General features: G+C 46.2%; 1 protein-coding gene across 1 annotated transcript in view; it reads left to right on the top strand.

The window, feature by feature from the left end:
• IQSEC3 (IQ motif and Sec7 domain ArfGEF 3) overlaps nucleotides 1–16,493 on the top strand; it is a 30,639-nt gene that overhangs the window by 5,047 nt on the left and 9,099 nt on the right. Inside the window, exons 2-3 of the mRNA XM_058805584.1 lie at nucleotides 1,381–2,459; nucleotides 6,585–6,746. Of these exons, the coding sequence (XP_058661567.1) occupies nucleotides 1,387–2,459; nucleotides 6,585–6,746 (1,235 nt within the window). The 5' untranslated portion in view covers nucleotides 1,381–1,386. The remainder of the gene's footprint in view (nucleotides 1–1,380; nucleotides 2,460–6,584; nucleotides 6,747–16,493) is intronic.

Raw genomic sequence — 16,493 nt, 5'->3', positions numbered from 1 at the left:
TCACTTGGACTGTGAAAGCAATTTGCACTTAAACTCAGATCTTGTGGAGCTCAGCTTTTCAAACTGTGAGTACTGGGCCAAAAAGGCATGGTGAGGGACAAGTGCTGTGTCTGGGCATGAGGATGCAGTCAGAAAAACTCGTCCTTTGGTTTTGCTAACAAGCTCATATTCACCACATCACTGATGCAGTGAATCCTCTGCTAATTCAGGACTGACTTCACCAGCACTCTCAGTCCTGCCTTTCACCTTTTTTTGGTTTTTCTACATGTGTGCAGACACATATTAACGCTACAGTCTGCCCCTGCACTCTGCCCTGTGAAGTGCCAATGATAGCTTGTAGTTCAGCCTAAACTTCAGTGAAGGTAGTTTGAGTTCATTCTCCTTTTTTTTTTAAACCCCATCTTCCACCTTCATCTTCACACTGTCCCCTTTGTCCTCTGTCAGTCACTCATTGGAACCAAATCATCTGTCATTCTCCTGGAACTTGTTAGTGAAAACCCAGCTGCAGAGGAAGAGTGGGGGGATTTCCAGGAAGTTTAAATTCTAGACTACAGGAACAGCCATACATACCTGCTTTGCTGAAGCCAGTTGAGATGGTGTGTGTAGATGTATTTACATGTGTTTGTCATTACCAGCTCAGGTGAATCCTCCTTCTGCTTTTTTTATTATCTTGTCTCCACATTTAAAATTCAGATTTTTTTCCTTTCAAAACTGAGAGTCTTTCTTTTGCTGGCTGACACCTGAAAAATTCAGATATCAAAAAGGAATACACTTTGGGATTCAGAATACTTTTTAAAAGACACAACTCAGAACAAACCCAGCCTTCACTAACTTATATGGAATTTTATGTTTCTTACTAACTGGTAGATCAAGCCAGCATTCTCTGCATTTAAAAATTAAATTTTCTTCCCTTTTTCTGAATAATTTCTCCTTTTGCTGAGAGTATTTCCTAAGGTTGCTAAGGAGGGGAGAAGCATTAGTAACACTCTGAGACAAGAGATAATGCTTAACATTACCAGAGCACTGCTATGCAGATAGACATATTGTATTTGCAGTGATGAACTTGCCCTCAAGGCCATCAGAAGTGAGTCTGCAAGGGAAGGGCACCTGCAGGCTCCAGCTTTTATGGCTGTCACTCTGGGAAGAAGCAGGATCCCATTACAGCTGTGAGGAAGCTCATGGTGCTGATGATTTAGCCAGTCATGCCCAAATGGGAGCCTTCTGTTGAAATCAGGGGCATGGCATTGTAGGGAAAAGTTAATTCGGTGTCAGAAGTTCCTTTGACAGTCATTGAAGACTAATCAGTGTAGAAAGTTGGGCAATAAGAAGCCATCAGGAGGCAATCAGCAAGAACTAACGTATCTGCTGTCTGTTTTTCAGATCGAAATGCTAGAACACAAATACGGCGGCCACCTGGTGTCCCGCCGGGCAGCCTGTACCATCCAGACCGCGTTCCGGCAGTACCAGCTCAGCAAGAACTTTGAGAAGATCCGCAACTCCCTGCTGGAGAGCCGCATGCCGCGCCGCATCTCCCTGAGGAAGGTCCGCGTGCAGAACTCGGAGAGCTTCTCCACGGAGAAGGCCCTGGTGGAGGGGTACAACTTCGTGGGCATCCCGCTGGTGAGGTCCCCGTCCCTGCCAGCCACCATCAGTGGGGCACTAACTGAGCTGGAGGACTCCTTCACTGAACAAGTTCAGTCCCTGGCAAAATCCATCGATGACGCCCTCAGCACCTGGAGCCTCAAGACCATGTGCTCCCTGCAAGATGGGGGCTCCTATCAGATCAGGGAGACCTTCAGCGCTAGCTCCATGCAGCCAAACCAAGACTTAGAGGCTGAGCTCCAGGATCAGGAGAAGGAGGAAGGTCTCCTGCCAGATACTCTACCCAAGAGCAGCAGCACTCTCATGATGGCTTTTCGAGATGTCACAGTGCAGATCGACAACAAGAACATCTCTGTCTCATCATCTACCTCGGTGTCCATGGCAAACTGTCTCAGCAGCAACGACCAGGCTGGGCTCTCTCCAGCTACCAAGGCTGAAGAAAGCCCAGGAGAAGGGGAGGGAGAAGCCAGTGAACTATTGTCTGCCCCAGAGAGCTTACCTGAGAACAGCCTCACTTCCACTGAGGTGGAGGTCAGTACCAATGGCACAGGGGACAGCAGCGCTGAGCCGGATCAGATGGCAGTGCAGAAGCTCCAGTTTGATGCAAGCAATGAGGCAGGACAAAGCAAAGGCTTGGAGTCTGAGAATGCAGACAACTCAGAGCAGCTGAGCAGCAGCAGCACCTCCACCTCAGCTAAGTCAGCCTCTGAGGTGTCCTCAAAAGAAGCCCTGCAGGCCATGATCCTCAGTCTGCCGAGGTACCACTGCGAGAACCCAGCCAGCTGCAAGTCGCCCACACTGTCCACAGACACCATGAGGAAACGCCTCTACCGCATTGGGCTGAACCTCTTTAATATGTAAGTGACTCTTCCTCCATTTCCCAGCCTCTGTTCCCATGTCTCACAGGAACAGATGATGGCAGGCTCTTGATCTAGATCCATCTCCAGGGAAGTTCATCCATATTCAAGGGCATGACCATCTGGGTATGCAGTGCACAACATAGGCTGGCTTCCCATCAGCTCTTTCCCTAAATTCTCCCAAGTGCTGTCCTTCTCTTCTGCCTAACAGAGGAACAAGTCCATGAGCAGTGCCCATGCTCTCACAATTCACTGAACCTTCAGTTCCAGTTGCTGTCCATTTGGCATCCACCAGCTGAGCCTGGGATCACTCTGCTCCACTCTGTTGCAAAGGAACAAACATAGCTAGGACTGTAAACCCAGCTCTGGTTACTTAACATGGGGCAATTCCAAGTAAAGAGAGAGAGAGAGACAGAGGTAGAGCTGAGCTTAGCTAGCCCAATATGAGTCATAATGGTAAAATTGTATCTCTGGCTGTCATTTTCCTTCAGATACTTGGGTACATTTTCACCTGACAGACCAGGTTTAGTCACCTGTCTCTCACATATCTGAATTTGATATCCTATGAGAAGGCTGTAGGTGTGAAAGCAAAAGCAGAGCAGAGGTCACCATCAGAAGAGGTTAACTCACAGGGTCACACGTGGATAGGGAGAAAGGAGCTGAGCTCCCTTAAGATTTAGATTTGCTCATTGCCTCTTGATGAGATTTTTCTCATCTAAGCAAGCCACGAGAAGTACTGGGTTTTGCTTTATCATCACACTCTTATATCTCTGTCTTTGTTTCCATTTGAGTCCCCTAATAATGAAGATGTAATGTACCCATACTAGGAGAATGTTTCTCCACACATTAGCGTGGGCATTTTAGTCAAAGCAAGGACGGATCATTATGCAGCCCTAGGCAGAATTTTCTCACAGACAAAGGGGCAATGCACAGGATTTATATATGTGTACCATGGAGGCTCCAGGAGGCAGGGACCAGGAAGAGAGGTTTTTAGGGTTGATCTCAGAGCACACCCAGAAGTGAAGTGATGTTAGGTCAGACAGACTGGGGACTCTTACAGAACTGAGAGAGACATATTTCCAGTTCTGAGTACAGGTTGGAGGACAGGAGTGAGGAAAATAACTTGTTAGCTCTGGGGAATGATGTCTTTCTTCAATCTCTGAGCAGTATCCAGGGGACATGTGGCTCCCCTTGTAGCTTCTTATCCAAGGGGCTGGGAGGGCCATTAAGCTTTCTGCAGTTATTTGGTTGTGGTTTTCCCTGTCTATTTCCAGGAAGAAGCCAGTTTGCTCTTGTGGGGTTTGGGATGTGGGCACTGGTTCCTAGGCCATGGAGCTGAGGCTGTGTGTGCACGCATCCTTTTTCCTGTCTTTCCCTAGAGCAGAAGCTGAAAGCCTGCAGTTTCTAGTTTCCAGTCTCTCTGGCCTTGCCCTGCATTTTTGGAAGGCAGTGCTCTGGCTTGGAGCAGGCCTCTGGAAACACATCTATGCAGTGGCACTTTCCCCATCCCTGCTGCACCGTGAGGGGGTGAAAACCCTGGAATGGTGAGTGCTTCATTATGCAGCACTGCTGTGATAGCTCAGTGTGTGTGGGCAGCTGGCTGCGTGGGCAGAGGGAAAGACAGCAGGACCGAGGAATCCCGCAGCATTTGCTGGCTCTGCCTAACACCCCTGCAGCACCAAAAATGAATAGCAGGGACCAGGCTCAGGAGAGAGAGGAGTAGAGTTGTCTGCTGCACCTCTGGGTAAAAGCTTCATGCTGCACTATGTGGGATACATCTGCAGGTGTTCAGTGTCAGAGACGCTGTATTGCTATCCGGATTTTGTGCAGAACAAATTGAATCCTGGGAAAAACTGATGAAAGGCTGCTGCTAGTGAAAGGATTTTTGAGTTATAGTCCAGGCAGTGCAGGAGGGCTGTCACAGCTGGATTGTTTTATCCTGCATCCTTTGATGGCATTGTGTGTACCATCTCTACTGAAACCTGTGCATCAATTCTAATGTGTGCATTTTTTCTGGCCATATTAAACTCTCAGCTCCTCTGGAGTGGATCCAAAGTCAGTCCAGTGACTTTGGAGTCACACAGGTGTAACTGAGTTCATCCTTGTGTTGTGAACACCATACTGTCCCTTGCCAAATACCACAATGTGCAGGTGGATGTGCATTTTATGTATCTCTGGTGCTTAGTTTGACTTGTGTCCCAACCATACCACCTTTGCACTTTGCAGGGGGCTCTGCCTGTACTCTTCAGTAGTGAACCAGTAGGTCTGTATGATAATAAAGAGGGTGTATTGTTGCTTTTCCCTGAAGAAGGCCTGCGGTTTTCACTATCAGATTTTGCCCCTTTCCTATTTATAAATTTAATGGGCTGATTGTTCTTGCAGGCCCCATCCCCAGCAGTGCCACACTGCCCAGGATATTTTCTTTTGACCTTACAGAGTAAGCAGAACTATTTCAAGCCCATCTAGTTTTTCCATGTCCGTGAGGCCCCTGTGAGGAGCAGGCCATTCTGCTGGATGCAGCTCCCCTTATAGCTAGACATATGTTGCTCACCCACATACTTCACCACCTGACAATGTCACAGTCTGTGCCTGTGCATATCATGCATTCACATGCTCTGACATCTCATCCTATTCTTCCCTCACCCCAGGAAACTGCCTGAGCAAACTCATTCCTTGAGCCTTGACAAGGAACCCTGAATTTGGGTTAATGATGGAAGCATGACATCATTTAAAGAAGTCACTCTCTTACCTGTCTCAAAGAACCAAAGAAATGTGGCAATCCTCCTGCCATTGCAGTGATCCACCTCAGCACAGAGCACCATGACAGAGACCCTTCAGTGGGGCAGGCTGAATTATGGGATGAAAACTTCCTGCACAATACACACGTACTGTTTGTTCTTGTCTGCAAGACAAGGCACCTCAGAAGCTCACAGCACTCCTACACACACAGGGGCTTATAAACCAGGACAGAAAGATGGGGACAGATGTTTTACCAGGGCCTCTGGCAATAGAACCAGGGGTAATGCTGTTAAACTGAAGGAGGGCTGGTTTAGATTAGATGTAAGGAAGAAGATTTTTACAATGAAGGTGGTGAAACACTGGCACAGGTTGCCCAGAGAGGTGGTGGATGCCTCATCCTTGGAGATAAACAATATCAGGTAGGAGGGTTCTCTGAGCAACCTTATCTAGTTGAAAATGTCCCCACTCCCTGCAGGAGGGTTGGAGTAGATGGCCTTTAAAGGTCACTCCCAACCCAAACCACTCTGCTTCTGTAAGAGCCGTGTGTGCAGGCACAGACACTGGCACATTAAGAAGCAGAAAATCACTCCCACAGCCAGGCAATCAGGCCCACTCAGCACCAGACCTGCTCTCAGAGAGATGCTCACAGCCACAGAGGGAGAAAAGCCCTCTGGCTGGGAGCTGCTCACTGCTCCCTCCCTTCCTCTGACAAAGCATTCTCTGGGTGCCTTCTCTCACACACAGAGATTTCTGCCTGAGGGCATGAATCAATAGAGAAGGGAAGAAAATCACAGCTAAGGGTGGAGGGAGTGAAGGAGGGATAAACAAATCTGAGTATGGGATTTCTGTTCAGGCAGCCAACATCAAGCTCAGGTGAGGAAGGTAAAAAAGTATCACTCTACGATGAGTGTTGAAAATCTATGAAAAACAAAATTATTTGTTTAACAGAAAAAGTGCCCACTTTTGGTTATCCCCCCTGGGGCCTTGAGCCTCGTTTGCCCATAGACCATGGCAGCAATGTCTCCTAAGTCTCTTCACAGAGGGAAGAGTCTCTGACTGGAGCAGATGGATGGCAGGAGTCAGTTATGAGTGTGGTACAATGCAGTAGGATCTGTTGTGGCAGTGGGATGCCACTTGTGATTACCAAGTGACAGCAGGAGCTGCAAGTGACACAGCAGGTCCTATGACATAATTTTGTCCTCAGCAGCAGCTAGGGAGGATCACAGCAAGTCACTTTTCTTCACCCCAACCAGTCCCATTCCTGACACACCATGGAGCCCAGGCACATACCAAGGGCTGCACTGATGCAGCCATGGGGTGAGCCAGAGGCAACAATGCCTCCAAGAGCTCATGCAAACTCACCATGTCTCTGTCCTTCCCTTGCAGAAACCCAGACAAAGGGATCCAGTTCCTGATCTCGCGAGGCTTCATCCCAGACACCCCCATTGGGGTGGCACACTTCCTGCTGCAGCGCAAGGGCCTCAGCCGCCAGATGATCGGGGAGTTCCTGGGCAACAGCAAGAAGCAGTTCAACAGGGACGTTCTGGAGTAAGTGTGGAAATCTCTTCCCCTCCTCCCTCCACTCTAAAGGAGTTGCCTGCTCTGCCCCTGGCTGCATCAGCAAGCACTCCATGCCCCTTTGTCCCCCTTCTGCAGGAACTCCACCATTGCCAGTGCCTATCTGGCATTCCTCTGCACATTTCCCAGCTATGTGTGTCACCCTTCATATCAGTCATCACTTCTTTCATTTCAGTCCTTCCTCAGCAGGCCTGCGGTCACCTAGCAGGAGCTCAGCGCTGTCAGGTGGTGGAACAAGTGCTGCTGGCAGGTTTGGGGGCTGGGAAACTCTTTGGCTGAGGTCTCATCCCATCCATATAAAGTACCTCTGATGCCTTCTGGAAAGTACTGAGAGGCAGAGGAGGAAAACTATCTGCTTCTTGCTGTGAGACCAGCAGGGAGAAGTGAATGCTGGCTACATACTCAGTTCTCTTTCTGTCCAGGTTGGAAATTGGTGGCCCTTTGAGTTTGTCCAACTGCATTATGAGGATAATTATAAGGTCCTGTTTGTGGTGATGAGGAGGCCTGCCTATGAAAACATGCTACTAAGGGCTCGTCATTGCCACAGCAGCCACGGAGCACTGAGGAACATCCCCACTCCAAAATCTCCAACCAGCTGAGCTGCCCCTTTTCAGAACAAACTTTGAGTTTTCCTTCCTGCTTCTGTTCAGTGGCTGCCTTTGCTGGACTGTTTCCTTCAGTTCTCTCAGTGTGACCCTCTCCTGGTCACAAGTCATGCATCTCTCAGCCTGCACATCTCTCCTCTTTCAAGTCTAGTTCATTCAGAGACCCATTTCAAGGCATAACCAGCACTCAACTGTGTCTTTCTTTATTATGCAGAAGCACAACTCTTAGTGAGAGCTGCCTTTCCATTAGGCAGGAAGTCCTTTGCACTGGGTCCTTTATTACATTCTCCATTCTCCTAAATGTTCTCTATTTCCCTTGAATTTTGCAGTGGTTTCTCTTGAATCAAACCATAAAGAAACTCCAAATCCCATCCACATACCACTTCTACTTTGGAGAAAAACTGGAGGATGCCAAAGTTCAAGAGCCAAATCTAGGCTTAAATTTTAAAATTAATTCCAGCTGCAATTGCTACTTCTTATTGCTGCAGGTACCCACCTGACCTTTGGGCCATCTCTTTTTTTAATATACTGTAGGAGTATTGATTTGTCCAGCAAAAATACACATGTGCTGTCCAGTCTCTTCACACTGAGAACTACAATTAAAAGTAATTGCCTCTTTTTTTCCACTAAGCATTGTGTGGGCTGCTTCCCCCCACAGATAATCTGCTCAGGTCCAAACCTAGCCTCTGCACACACAGGGGAATATTGCAACAACAACAGGCTGACTCTTCCCTGTAATTGTAAATTTGGCATCATGTTCCTCTGCCTCACATGGGACCACAAACTCAGTGTCAGCAGCTCCTGGGAGCAGTGCCTATTGCAAATCCTGGTATCAGCCTCCCAGCCTCAGTGCCCAGGAGCTGCTACACTGGGGTTGCCTGTCCTGTTCCTGTTCCTGCATGAGGCGTGGGGGCCATTGGAGCAGGTGGCCCTACTCCATCATGCTCATTACTCAGAGTTTCCACTGCCCCTCTCATGGTAACAACTCCAAATATTCAGTGAGGGAGTGACCTTGCCCATCCTGTTAACATCTGTAGAAAACAAGGCTCAAAGATGGGGACTGAGATGTTGAGGCTGTGTGTGCATGGATACATCTGGGGCAGGGACAGTGTGTACTTGAGCAGGTATCAAACAACTGGGTCTGAGTTTAGGGTCCAAACCTGCATCTGATCTTGCCAGGCCACAGATGATATGCTTGCACTGACAATCTGTGCTGCCATCCCCTCTTCACAATAAATGCCTGATTTGTCTTCCATGAAGGCAAAGATAAAAGTAGACTTAAAATACATGTAGAATATCCTAAAACAGGAAGGAAAAAACATGCACATTCAGCTGGTTGTAGCTGTGCCATTTGAAGGTACTTTGTTCCTGTGCCAGTTCTGAGTTTGGGGATATGCTTGAGCATAGTTGGTGGGTTTTGCGAGCAAATTTTTCATCAGCTGCTCATGAGAGCTGGATGGGCAATGGCTGCACACCCAGCAGTGTCCCATGCATGGAAATAAGGCATTGAAAGGAGAAATCATGGCCCAGAATTATAATCCTGGATATTTTTCCTGTCCATGCTGCAGGAGGAAGAGGGCTGGCAGTGTAGAGTAGTGTGCTGGCATTTCCAGTGAACTGTATCTCAAGGACTGGTCACAACTTAAGAGCTGTTTCTATGGGAGCAAGAGGCAGATCAGGGACCTTTTGGCATTTCAGAACTGTCTAAGACCTTGTCTGGTTCTCATTCCTCATCCAACTCCCATCAAACTGGCACAGGTTGGGAGAATAGACTCTGCAAGGGCTGTCGTGCTGTCCCCACATCCACCCACGCTCAGTAAAGGTACATGGTTTTCCCTGGAGAGCATGCAGCAGACAGGAGAGCTCACACAGCAGCTTTTGCATGATTTGCCCAACACCACAGTCATTTTTGTGTCCCAAATGGGCAGAAGAAGGACAGGCACTTAGTCCTGCTGGGGTCAAATGGCCAGCCAGGGTGGCCATGAGCAGGCAGCAGTGCTTGGACAGGCTGTGATCACCTGCAGTGAGGGAGCCTGTATGCAGGCAGAGATATCTGTGCTCTTTCACATCCCAAACCTGACCCTGGAGCCTCCTCTACCTCCCAAAAGCAAGTTCAATTATTGATGCTCCTTGCTGTGTTAGTTTAGCTTTTGCTCGATGTGAAAACTTATGTTGCAATTGTGTATTGTGAGCAATGTTTCAATTGCATCCAGGTTGAATTAACTCAGCTGCATGAATAAATAATAGCACAGCTTTTAAAACATCTGCAAAAGTGTCAAGCTCCCTTGTGCATTCTGAGGCAGGGCAGAGCTGCCCAGGTTACAAACTCCAGACTCAGCTGTAATGTCCAGATTCAGGTCTGTACTCTGCAGAGTTCTCTTGGCTTCTGCAGGTTTGGAAGCTGTGCTGGCTGACAGAGAAGGCTGTTCCTGCTGTCAGACAGCAGAGCTCAGGAGTGCAGAGTGCTGTTTGGCACTGTGAAGATGATCCCACTTTACTGCCACCAGTGAATGTAAACGTCCAGAGAAGTGTTATGCTGGTTACAAAGCCTTTTATGTAAAAGGGCAGGGGTTTAGGTGAGGAAAGCATTTTATGAGGATTGAGCACTTTGGTGTGCTATTTTGCCTTCCCACACCTTCATGCCCAGCCCCTAAATGCCCTGAAATTCTAATCTCCCTTCCATCTTCCTGCTCTTATCTTTCAACCTTAAACTGATTTTCTTGGAACTCAAAACAGGTGTCTGGATAATTCACAAGTAGTTCTACATGCTAGCCAGAGGAAAAGCAGAGAAAGCAGGAGATTTTCAACAGTTTCTGACTGTAATTGACACACACACATTGATAACACTGAACCACTCAGGTCTGTCTCTTTAGGAAGATGCAGTGTGTAATTTTCTTGTATAGAAAAGACTTCAGTCTTTAAAACTAGGATTTATCTCACTTGTTGTTGGCCACCACTAAGTTTAGTGTCTTCTAGAAATTTATGAATTCCTTTTGTCAACGGAGAGACATGGGGCCCTCAAGAGTGTTGTTCTTCTCAGTGTGCTAGTTTAGTCTGGATGTGCAGCTTTTAGGCATTTTGTGTTGCAGGGCATAAATCCCACTTGTTTTAAGCATCTCACAAAATAACTACTCACTGTGATGAGCATCTAGAAGAATCTAAGAAGATCCAGTAAGATCCAAGAATCTCCTGGAGTCACTGGAGACCTGCCCCAGGGTTTCAGTGTCTACCAGTCCAGGAAATACAGCTGGAGAGAGGTAGCCTGGCCCATTCAAGGACCTATGTGGTACTGAGCAGTTTTCATCAAATCTATTTGTCAAGTACTGCAGAAAAATAATTCTGTTACTTTGAAAAAGTCAGGCCCAATGCATTAACACATAGTTTTAATACAAGACACGTCATCATTCTTGCATCCTTTCTTCATTTTGTGTTTATTTGTTGCTTTTGTTCTCCTTTCGTCATACTTTCCTTCACTTTAGTCCATTCTTCCCCTCCACCTGTTCCTGACTCAGGAATTACTTCCATTCATAGATCATTCATGAACAAGATAATGTGAGTGATTTCATGAATGGAATCAGCTGTGCTGGTACTGGATGGTTTGTGTTCAGCTTGTGGGATTTGGGAGTGCAGATGTGGCTGTCCTGGTGCACTTGTTGCCAGAGGAGAAATGGGCAGAGATTCCAGCAGAGGAGACATTCTCAGGGTCTGGCTGGTGTTAAGAGTGGAAGTTGCTGTTGGAGACATTCTCCCTGGGGTTGAGGAGGTCTCCTGTCTGTCAAGCCTGTGTTGTCTTGTCTCTCTGTCATGGAAAGTCAGGGAGAGAGAAGCTGCTCTCAGAACATGCAGAGCTGGGAGCCCAGCAAAGGCATTGCCTCTCTGAGAAGAATGAGGCTCCTCTTGGACAGACAGATGGACTTGCCAGGTTAGCCCAAACTAGCCTTCTTTCTCCTTCTTACTGAGGATGCTACAGAGGGTCAGTAGGGCACTTTCATCACAGGAGGGTTTGAGCAGGAGCAATAGACAAGGATGGGATAGAAACAGGACAGAGGGAAGATTGTGTTAGGCAGTTCTGACCTCCAGCTGCAAGCAGGGCTGTGGCACACACCAAATGTAAGAACAACCCTCCCATGCCAGGCCTGGGCAGGCTGACTGTGCAGCCTGAGCCTGCCCAGTTCCCAGAGAAACTCAGGAAGGTGAAGATTCCCAAGCAAGTAGGCATGTGAGCTACCAACAACCATGGGAGGGTGAGCAGGCATGGCAGCCCAGGGCAAAACCAGGCAATACAGCAATCCTGTAGCATTCCCCAGAAAGGGAAGTCTAGTGTGGGCATGGTCTCCATGGTCTCCATTGTAGAGACTGTCCTTCCCAAGAGGGTGGGGAGGGCAGGACTGGGACACACACCTGTGCCCACTGGTGCATGGAATCAGGGAGTCCTGTTAACTTTTCTTTCTGTTCTGCCTGCACATGCAGGGCAATTTCCTTCCAGGGAGCTGAGCTCTTCTACAATTCACCCAAATCCTGACTCACCTTCAGAAATCCTGTAGAATTAGGGAGGCTGAGAAAAGGGATGTTTTTTATTACATATCTTAGTGCCTTATGATTTTAAACTTTCCACCTGGCTGCCTCCCCCCTTGCTCCCTCCCTGAGTGGAGGCTGCAGGTTCATTACAGATGCTTTTAGCTGCATCCCAGCCCCTGCTGCATTGTCACCTGAGCGGAAAAGCTGGAAAATAGGTCATTACACTTGGCTGAGCAGATCCCAGCCCCACATGGTACAGCTGCTTCCTGTCTTCACTGAACCCTTTTGCCACAGGCTCTTTTGCCATGCTTGGCCCTGTGCTAAATCCTCACAGCTCTTCTGCCATTATGTCCACCCACTTTTAGGAGGATCTTTTCCCTGTAGCCTAGGAGGCTACAACAGAGAGAACAGCTAAGCAGAATAATCCATCTAGGAGCTCATTCTTTGGTCCTGGAACCTGGTGTGGAATTCTCTGCTTATTGTTGTGAGGTGCCTCAGGGCAGATCAAACTCCTCATGTACACAGGTGGCCCAAGAGTCCTCAACCTCCACCCCCTTGTTCATGAGGCTTTTCCTGCTCACTTCAGCATGATCCAAATATCCAAAGTCATATCCTTACAGATAGTGGGCTAAATGAATCTCTGGATGCACTGTGAGTTCAATTTGTGTGGTTTGTTGCAAGTTCCTGGGCAGGAAGGCGTTGAAACATGAGATTTTATAAGGTGATTACTGTGTCCCTGTATCATCATCTCTCAAGCCTCCTGGAGGTTCTGGAATAGGCATCTTGCAGGTGTCCAGGTGTTTGTGAGAAAATGAACTCAGCACTGGTTTTGGCATGTGCACATAAGATTTTGGTTTATTCCTTGGATGCAGAGAGCCACCCACTCTCATATCCTTTGTCAGCTTCCATGGTCTCTAGCTTGGAAAGAAAAGATCTTCTCTGGTTTCATGAAGAAAAGTTGTGCTGCACTTCAGGGGATGTCTGACACAGTTACCAGAGTGCATTTGGAAAGTTAATGTGAGTCTGTGCAGGAATCTGAAGGTTGCAAAACTTCCAGCTGTCTAGAGGAGGAGGAGGAACAATGCAGACCCACAGCACAAGGAAGAGGAGGAGGAACATGGCAGACCCATAGCACAAGGCTGTTTGGCTCTTTCGACTTTGCTGTGTCAAATTTGCACACAAAATTAACAGACAAGTCTGACCCATCTTTTTTTCTGCCTGTCTAACAGCAGAAATACCAGCTTGGTGCCTGATGGCTCCTCTAGGAGCTGTTCTTCAGACCTTTGGCACAGGATTTGTCAGATAAATCAAATCCAAGCACAGGCTGACTTTGCTTGAATCAAACATTCTTCCTAACCTGTCCTTTCTGCCTGGTCAACTTTTCTCAGTAAGCAGGACAGGGGACATTGTTCTTTGGGCTGAGAGAAAAATGGAAGAGACTCCCAGGAGTTGGAATTTACAAAGGAAACCTGCATTAGTCAGTCTGTGAGAGAAACCCTCCTAGGAGAATCCAAGCATAACTCAAGTAGCAATTTGAAAAGAGCTGTGAACAGCTGCCTTGTCCTACTTGTCCTAACGAAAGCTCCATGCTTTCTGTATTATGGGTATTGACTTTATTACTCAAGATTTGTACACAAAGAGGAGGATGTTTTAGGGCAGCCTGTGTGCAGGGGGAAAGACTGATCAAAGAGGGAAGGAGTAAGCAAAAGATAGATGATTTCATGCTGGTGGATTGGAGCTACTAGGGTGACCTCAGTGGGTGTCCCTGGGGCATGCAAGCACTCAGTGTTCACATGTCTGGAAGCAGACAATAGCAACAAAATCAGCGGGGTCAGTGCTGAGAAACACTTGCACTCTGGAAAGGATTAAAAAATAATAACAAAAGCTCAAGTGCAGAGGTGGTTGCAGCTGTGAACGCAATAATAACTAACAAGAGGAAAACTGTTTTTACTATCAACGATAAATTCCAAGAAGCAGAATGCCTTGATGTTAACCCAAGGGACTGAGTGTAAGTATGAGAAAAATAAAAATAAAAAAGGAAAGATGCAGTGAAGGAAGTTTTTCTTATTGCAAAGTGTTCCTGCAGTCCACCTCTTGGAGAGATAAAAAAATATTTCATAGAAGATTTCCTAAGAGAGAAGTCCCTTTGATTCTCTTTCCTTGCTCCCTATTTGTTTCTGAATTTCGATTATATGGACTTTGTGCAGAGAAAGAGCTCACAATTCCTAGCTGAGGTTGTAAAAGTCCAACCTCAGGAGATACAAAGCACTTTATGTTCAGTCAGAGCTCTTGGTAAGTTATTCTGCAGGTGTCACCCAGCTAAATGATGACAACTCCTGAATCAATAAGGCAGTGGAGGAATGCAGAGACATTTCTGAGTTCAGATCTCTGTCCCTCACCCATTTGAGGAATTGTGCAACAGATTTTTATTCTAGCAAGGCTGCATGTGGCACTCAACAGCTTAGATCACAAACCACTTTCCAATAACTCACAGCAAACTGCAGCACTTAGACCCACAGACACAGCTGATCTCAGAAAGGAAGAACTGATAACAGCATATCCCTTTATTAGTAGAGGTTTCTTTCGCCAAATTTCCAGCTAATCCTAGGAAACAGAAGGATCCAGAAGAGAGGTAATACTTTCCCCCTCTTTTTTTCCCTATACCACTCCTCATAAAGTCCCGGATAACCTGTCTTGGGGAAAATTTCCTCCTTAATAAGCTTAAATGTGGGACCAGTTTATCCTTTACCACATGACATATCCTTTACCCCAAACACAATGCAAAAAATGAAATAAAGGGGTTAAGGGGCTAATAGAAGTAACCTCCAAGGTAAAAAGCAGCAGAAAATATAAAGTTCTTGAATTTTTAATGCACTTCTAATGTCAAAGTGGTCCCATTAGCAAATTAGTGACTTTGTGTTCAATGAAGGTTTAAAGAAAATGGGATTTTGGCACCTGTGATTTTCTTCATCTGTCAGATATTATTTCAGTTCTTAAAATTTATTTTTAGGTAAGAATAATGACAAGCAGAAAGGTAAATTGTACATACCAAAGTCAGTGGAAAATAAAGTAATTTAATGTCTGTGTTTGTTAGAATAACTAGTTTTCTAGAGAGGGGACATGCAGAACATAAATCTAGACTTCAGCAAAGCTTTGGACATGAGAAATCTTTTGTTGAGAGTGGAAGAGAGAGAAATTAGCAGAGGAATAATAAACAGGGGAGCAAATTGGCTGATACAGACATTAGTGCCTACATACTCTGCTGAAATGGGAAGTTGGGCCTGAGGGACATCATGAACAGGGGTTTCTTTTGATTAATGCTGCAGTAATGACCTGAGCACAAAAGGTAGGAATATGCTAACAGAATGTGCTGAAGCCACATGAGAAAGGTGTTGTCATTACAAGTGACTGAAATATCATGCAGTAAGAAAAAGAACAAGTAGATGATTTGACTAATACAGAGATCAAGTACTGCAGTGATAGGCTTTGGAGACTAACAGCAGGGCCTTTATAAGATGAGAATTCTTAGTGGGAAATAAGATGAGAATGCTTTAGTGGGAAATAAGAGAGGTATCATGCCCTTCTTGGGGTATCTAAATTGGCCATGAATTTCCAGTGGGCAGTGAATCACGCCAAAATGCAAAGTGCCACCAGATGAGCAGGTAATGTTGCATGTTATTTCTGTACAACAGCTTCCATTTCCTACTTTCTCTGGGCTGATTCTGGTCTTATTAATATTGATACATGTGTCTAAATATCTATGTCAATATAGATGTCCATATATCTATATAGATACAGGTAAGTATCAATACATGTATATCTACACATACTTTCTCTGTATATGCCCATGTGAATGTATATGCTGTCTATGGTGTGATCTCAGAATCTCTGCTGGCCAGAGTGACCCCAAGATGTGTTAGAAAATCTCTTTTCCCAGCCCAGCAGTTGAAGAAGGACTCTTCTGGTCTCGTTCTCAAGGTTGTTTATTGTTTCTTATCTATAAAATTCTTTCTCTGGCCTGCTGAGGTCTGTTCAGCAGGTCAGACAGAAGCAAACTGACTGCCCCTGGGGCAATGTTATTTTTTTAAACTAAAAGCTATGTGTACTTTATTTACCATAGCTTCCCAATACCTATCACCAATTAGACAGTGAGTTTCTACCTTAAACCAATGCAAAAGTGCCAGCATCACCCAGAACATGGAGGCTAGGAAGAAGGAGGAAAAAGGACAAAGCACGCCCAAATTCCTCCATCTTGGGACCCCGAGCTCCCATTCCAAAAACCTCAAAAATCTATTTTTTTCACTCCGTGACAAACTAACTATTATTCTACTTAAACTCCCTTGACTTGTAATTCTTTGTATAAGGTGGTAATTTGCTCCATGGGTCAAGATCAAAGGCACAGGGGTCTTGGGCTCTGTGCCAAGGTCTCTGAGCTCCCTAGGCAGAGGCTTGAGTCCTCCAGGGCAGCCAGAAGAATTTCCTGGGTTTTGACAGTGTGATATGTATATATGATGGTGTATACACACACATACACACACATATATATAAAAATATATAGTAAAGCACAATTGCTCACCAGCTGTAGAATGCAGGA

Source organism: Ammospiza caudacuta, chromosome 5, assembly GCF_027887145.1.
Source record: "Ammospiza caudacuta isolate bAmmCau1 chromosome 5, bAmmCau1.pri, whole genome shotgun sequence".
NCBI lineage: Eukaryota > Metazoa > Chordata > Aves > Passeriformes > Passerellidae > Ammospiza > Ammospiza caudacuta.
This window is presented reverse-complemented; position numbering and strand designations above follow the sequence as displayed.